The 5,507-nt window shown below is 48.6% G+C and overlaps 1 protein-coding gene across 5 annotated transcripts; it reads right to left on the reverse strand.

The window, feature by feature from the left end:
• Positions 1–1,852: 1,852 nt before the first annotated feature.
• PRR13 (proline rich 13) lies at positions 1,853–5,214 on the reverse strand. Of its 5 annotated transcripts, none has more exons than XM_040487977.1 (4): positions 5,120–5,214; positions 4,466–4,504; positions 3,739–4,103; positions 1,853–2,507 (listed from the first exon to the last, which is right to left on the reverse strand). In XM_040487977.1, exons 2-4 carry the CDS (start codon positions 4,482–4,484, stop codon positions 2,463–2,465), a joined length of 429 nt encoding a protein of 142 aa, XP_040343911.1. In that variant the 5' UTR covers positions 4,485–4,504; positions 5,120–5,214; the 3' UTR covers positions 1,853–2,462. The 5 variants fall into 5 exon arrangements, with proteins under 5 accessions (XP_040343911.1, XP_040343915.1, XP_040343916.1 ...); XM_040487981.1 differs by lacking the exon at positions 5,120–5,214 and adding an exon at positions 5,019–5,041; XM_040487982.1 differs by lacking the exon at positions 5,120–5,214 and adding an exon at positions 5,005–5,023.
• Between the last annotated feature and the right edge of the window lie 293 nt (positions 5,215–5,507).

The raw sequence follows: 5,507 nt of genomic DNA on the forward strand, positions 1-5,507 counted from the left end.
GTGCCTGGTGGCTCACTCTGTTAAGCGTGCAACTTCAGCTCAGGTCATGATCTCATGGTTCATAGGTTCAGGTCCCATCGGGCTCTGTGCTGACAGCTCAGAGCTTGGAGCCTGCTTTCGATTCTGTGTCTCTCTGCCCCTCCTCCGTTCATGCTCTTTCTCAAAATAAATAAACATTAAAAAAAAAGAGAGAGAAAGAGTGGGAGAGAAAAGGAGTCAGTGAGTTTCCTAATTTCACGATTTCTTTTTGTGTTTTCCCCTTCTAGCCACTGCTGTTTCTCCTTATTTCTAGTTTGTCAACATCTGTTTCTCTTCACCCCACAATCCCCCTGTGTCCGTAGCTCCCTTCTCCTCAAAAAAGAAGAGCTGATGAATACTGAAAACTTGATTTCAGCTCAGGTCATGATCCTAGGATCATGGGATCGAGCCCCAAGTCAGGCTCCACGCTGAGGCTTAGGATCCTCTCTCTCCTTCTCTCTCTGCCCCTCTCCTGTGCATGCACATGCTCTCTCCCTCTAAATGAGGGGCTCTCTGCCCCTCATTTCCTGCATGGTGACTCAGGCTCAAGAACTAACTTTCATTCTACCCCCATTTTTTTTTTTTAATGTTTATTTACTTTGACAGAGAGAAGGCAGAGAGCAAGCATGGAGAAGAGGCAGAGAGAGAGGGAGAAAGAGAATCCCAAGCAGGCTCTGTGCTGTGAGCACAGAGCCCACCTCAGAGCTCAGTCCCACAACCATGAGATAATGACCTGAGCCCAAATTAAGGGTTGGACACTCAGCTGATCGAGCCACCCAGGCATCCCTCATCCTACCCCTTTTTACAACTCTGCGCGTCTGTAAAACTGTTTCTTCTGCTTGGAATCCATTGGGTTAAGAGCACCGACTCAGGAGCCAGACTGCCTGAGTTTGAATCCTGACAGAACCACTTCCTGCGTCAGTTTTCTTTACTTACAAAATGGGAACAATGGCACCTACCTCATAGAGTTGCTGTGAAGATTCTAGAAGTTATAAACATAAGGCACACAATAAATGCTCAGCGTTAGCTGGTACTTTTTACCAACTGGGCAACTCCTACTTTTTCTGAGGCCCAGCCTGGATCTAGTTCATTTTCCCAGTGGCATTGTCACTCCTTCCTTTGTTCTCTCACTGCTTGGTCCATGTCTCTATTGTGGTCCTTTTTACTGTATTATAATAACCTATTTACGTGTCCATCTGTTCCATTAGATCTTGCGAATCATGAAAGGCAGGAACTGTAGCTTCAGCACCCAGAACACAGTATTTCCTCAATAAACAATTTTCCAGGAAACCAATCTAGTCCCACTGGGAGACCTGTGATTCCCAAACATGCTATGGAATTCTGTGACTCTGTACCTAAGCACACATGCCTTTCCCAACCCCTCTCCCCACTCCACTTGGAAAATCCACTCTTTCATTTTTTTTCGACTCATCCTTTCCATGCTCCAGGCCCAAGAGGCAGTTGAAATGTCACTTTTCCTGACAGGGAAAAGGGCCCCATCCTTGAGGGTCTTACTCAATAGATTTGGGGCAAAACTCTAAATCATTCTGATAGCTGATGGGCAGCCAGGGTTAAGAACCTCTGTAGCAGATATGAAAACTTAAGCTAAAGACCTATTTCTGTTCGTTGAAGGGAAGACAGTAAAGATTCATACCAGTAGACTGAACCAATTCTGAAGGTTCTTCTCACTTAAGAAACATAGAGACAGTATGGCGTCTTCTTCACTGATGCTCTAGTTCCTGGATATAAAACTGATACACTTTGGAGGGTCTAAGGAAGGGCAGCAAAAGTGGTAGAATGTGCTGGGCCCAACCAAGGTAATGGCACGGGTGAACAGAGACAAGGAAAAACAGCTTTATTTGCACTGAGAGTTGGAGAATAAGAAGGACCTGAGCCAGCCTACCAAGCTAAGGAGTGAGATTAGGTTCCAAATGGACTCCACCTCCCAGCAGCCTTCCAGTTAGTACGATCAATAAAGGCCTGATGGGAAATGTATTTGCCACTAAATTACCAAAGTGTGCCAGCCACCTTACAAAAACAGTACAGTTTCTTTTTCGCTGTAATTAAATTTCCACAACACCTCCCAACTACAAGTATTACAAAACCACAGTTTACAGATCTTAAACTTGTCTTCAGCACTTAGCTCAAAGGTCTCATCATCCTCAAAAAATAGTCCTGCTAAACTCATCAGCTAAAAGTTCTATCCCAGTAGTGAGAAGAAGGTCTTTGCTAGCCCATGGGAATTCTTTTCCCATTTTCCCTAGCCAGTTAGGGCTGAACAGAAGAGGAAGGCTCAGATTGTAGGGGCGGGGGGGGGGGGCGGGGAGGGGAAGGTGAGCGAGGAAGGGCACAAGAGCTAATTTTCCCCAGTAACAAGATGGCATCTGAAGCTTGATGGGAGAGCAGAACTGGAGAGGCTTGAGGGAAGGGTCCAGGCCCTGTATTCAGTCAGAGTCACTGCTGGAAGAGGAGGAGGAGGAGGAGGAATGCTGTAATGGGAAAGGGGAAAGGAGACAGCATCAGATCCAATGACCATTGATCACTCCATGGGACATTCTTTGGTGCTCTACCCCTCCACCCAGCACCCCCTTGCTTCCTAAGAAGGTCAGCAGTTTTGAAACAGACTGTCTCTTAAACAGCAAAAGCAAACATTTCTTTCAGCAGTGAACATATAATAATGGATTAAACCTTCCTAAATCATTGCACAGAACTTAATATTGCATTTGGAGCATATTTCCAACTTTCTTTACCTGACTCAATGCCTTGGCAAGGAATAAATACAGGCACTAGCATAGCATAGTGCTAAGAGACAGCTGCTACTTCACAAATGCTTACTGATTGGTCACATGGAAAGTTCTTGTAGCTATGATTCTAAGACAAGTGAGTAGAAACAGCAGCTGTGTGCCCAACTATCTTTTCTTTTTCCTAAGCCCCAAATGGGAGAAAGTGAGGAAGGTGGGAGAGAAGGTGGAGAGAGTACTAGTCAAGATTCTTTACATGTGTACTCCCATCAACTGTCATCAAAAACACTTTTGAGTCTCTCTGGGGTAATTTTCCCCCCCCAATTCAATCTCATCTTTCCTTCTCCTCAAGCTTCCACCAAAGACCTAGATCCAGGAGGTAGTGCCCAAAGCCCCAAGGCAAATAAATAAACACGAGGCAGAAAAAGGTAAACTAAGGCCTCCTCAAGATCCAGGTTGGTTTTGTCCTTCCAGAGTTGTCCTGAGAGCTATTTGCTGCTTAACACTCTTCTAGAAGGAAGATACTTCACCTTGGGGCTGTGCACGAAATTTTTATCTGAGGCTGAGAGTCACTGAGAGTCCTGCTGGGTGGTAGGACAAAAAGGCCCATGTAATTAGCACAACACCTTGTGAACACTGAAGGTGGGTGTATCTAAGTTGCTAAAAACATCTGGGGGGGGGTGGGGTGGGGGGGAGCAAAAGTTCTGGGACAGAGAAAGACAGACAGGAAGGGCTTTAGATTCCAATATCTATGTCTAAGGCTCAACCTAGTCCTCCCTGATAGAAGGTCCAATTAGCCTAATATTCCAAGATTATCAGATTCTTACCAGTGGGAATCCTTTACAAAGAAGAACCATCTACTAGAGCCACATAATGGCTGCTTCACGTCCTCGGACTGCAAATCCACCTTACCCATTCCTGCCAGCCTAGTCCCTCTGAGGGGGCACCCCTTCCTAGCCAGACTCCAGAGGGCACTGACCTTGCCATGTTTGTGGTGTTTGTGCATCTTTTTATGAGCTTTCTTCATTTTCTTCCGCATCTTCTTGTCCATCACCATTCCTGGTGCTACCATGCCAGGTGCCAAGGGATTCACAGGAGGCATGCCAGGAGCAGGTGGTGGGTAGGGAGGTGGGTAGGGACCTAGGGGTTGGCATCCTGGATACCCTGGTTGTGGCACAGGATGAGGGGGCCCACCTGGGGGAAAAGCTGGATTCCCCTGGGGAGCTTCTGGAGGAGTTGGAAAGGGGCCTGGAGGATAGGCAGGATTTACAGGCGGTGGGTGGGCAGGATTGGAACCTCCAGGGTACCCAAGGTTAGGAGGATATGGATTTGGCCCTGGTGGTCCTGGTGGAAGAAGCAAAGAATAAATTAAGATCAGAATTGCTCAGACCCTCTGGCAACAAATGCCTACAAAAGAAGGTGAGAAACACCGTTTCTCACTCAATACTTAGAGGGAAAAGCAAAGGTGAGGAAGGAGAACGGGGCGTAGGGGAGACAAAGCTGCGCAGGAGACAAAGGTTAAGGACTGACAGGACTGGGGGGGAAAGGGAGACCGTGAACTCTAAGGAAAGACCATTGGTCAGCTATGGTTTAAGGACTGCTTTTGCGGTGGAGAGAGGCGGAGGAAAAACTGACACAAAAACTTCCTGTTGTGGGTTTCATATGAAAAGGGGTGGGGGTGAGAGAAGAGATCCCCAAACACCTACCGGCATTGGGATTCCACATGTTCAGGTGTTTCCTCCAGCCTGAGGAGAAAGAAATGAAGGCAAAAAGCTGACGGCGCAGAGGTGGGAAAGGGATTTTGAGCCTGAGGCCAAACCCAACGCGTCTAGCCCTACAGTAGACTCAGAACTACCAGGACCTCTACATAAATGTTTTTTTTTTTTTTCCACCCGTTCCTTCTCCTACCTATTATTTCCCCTAGTTTCCTAACTACAGGAATTTAGCTTCCAGGACCCCTCCACCTTCTACTACCTCTGACTGCAGCTGGAGGTCTCTAACTCCTCAGGAGAAGGGCAGAGTCCGCGAATCTCACCGTCGTCATCCCTCACCACCCTTTCCGTGGTGACTTTAACCACCCACAGCCTACGGAAGGACCTTAATTTTACAGGCGCCAGCTCGGAGGGGGAGGGACTCAGGACCACCCCACCAGTCCTCACCCCACCAGTCCTCACCCCCAGGCTAAGAGAAGGACCCGCCTCCCGGCGAAAGGGCAGGAGGCTCAGCAAAATCCTCTGCCGCTTACAAATGTAGACACACCCCCTTCCACATTAACAAGAGTAAATGGGGGTCCTGGCTCCTAGCTGCGGAGGGACCCCTGACCCAGAGACGGGAAAGGAAGAACCCAGATGCCCGGTCACCTTTACGCCACCGCCTGGGCTTGACTCATCTCGGCTCTCACTTCCTGGTCACCCCCAACCCCAGGCTTCAGCACCCGCCTCTGCTACCGCCTAATTGGTAATTACATGATCTTTTAGCGTTAGTGATTGGAGAACACACGCATCAATCACTCTAGCCCTAACTAGGCTAGAGGACAACCGTTGCAATAGGGGCGGAACCGGGCTGCCCCGGCGGAGGCGGGTGTGGAGGAGCGGGCCGGCCGGAAATCCCTGGGGGCGGGGCCAAGAAAGACCGGGGAGGCGGAGGAGCGAGTTTCTGGGCAAAGTCCCTCCAGAGGCTTTGAAGGAACTCAGCCCATGCCCTCTGAGCTCCCAGTCCAAAGGGTGCGACACCTTGTAAGGTGAATAA

The sequence above is a fragment of the Herpailurus yagouaroundi genome, unplaced genomic scaffold, assembly GCF_014898765.1.
Source record: "Herpailurus yagouaroundi ecotype Mexico unplaced genomic scaffold, PumYag 166, whole genome shotgun sequence".
Taxonomy (NCBI): Eukaryota; Metazoa; Chordata; class Mammalia; order Carnivora; family Felidae; genus Herpailurus; species Herpailurus yagouaroundi.

Bases quoted from the DNA above. Each gene is read 5' to 3' on its own strand.
- PRR13 (XM_040487977.1), bottom strand. The intron at 2,508-3,738 runs GTCAGTGCCCTC...TTCCCATTACAG, and splicing joins AACACCACAAACATGGCAAG to CATTCCTCCTCCTCCTCCTC.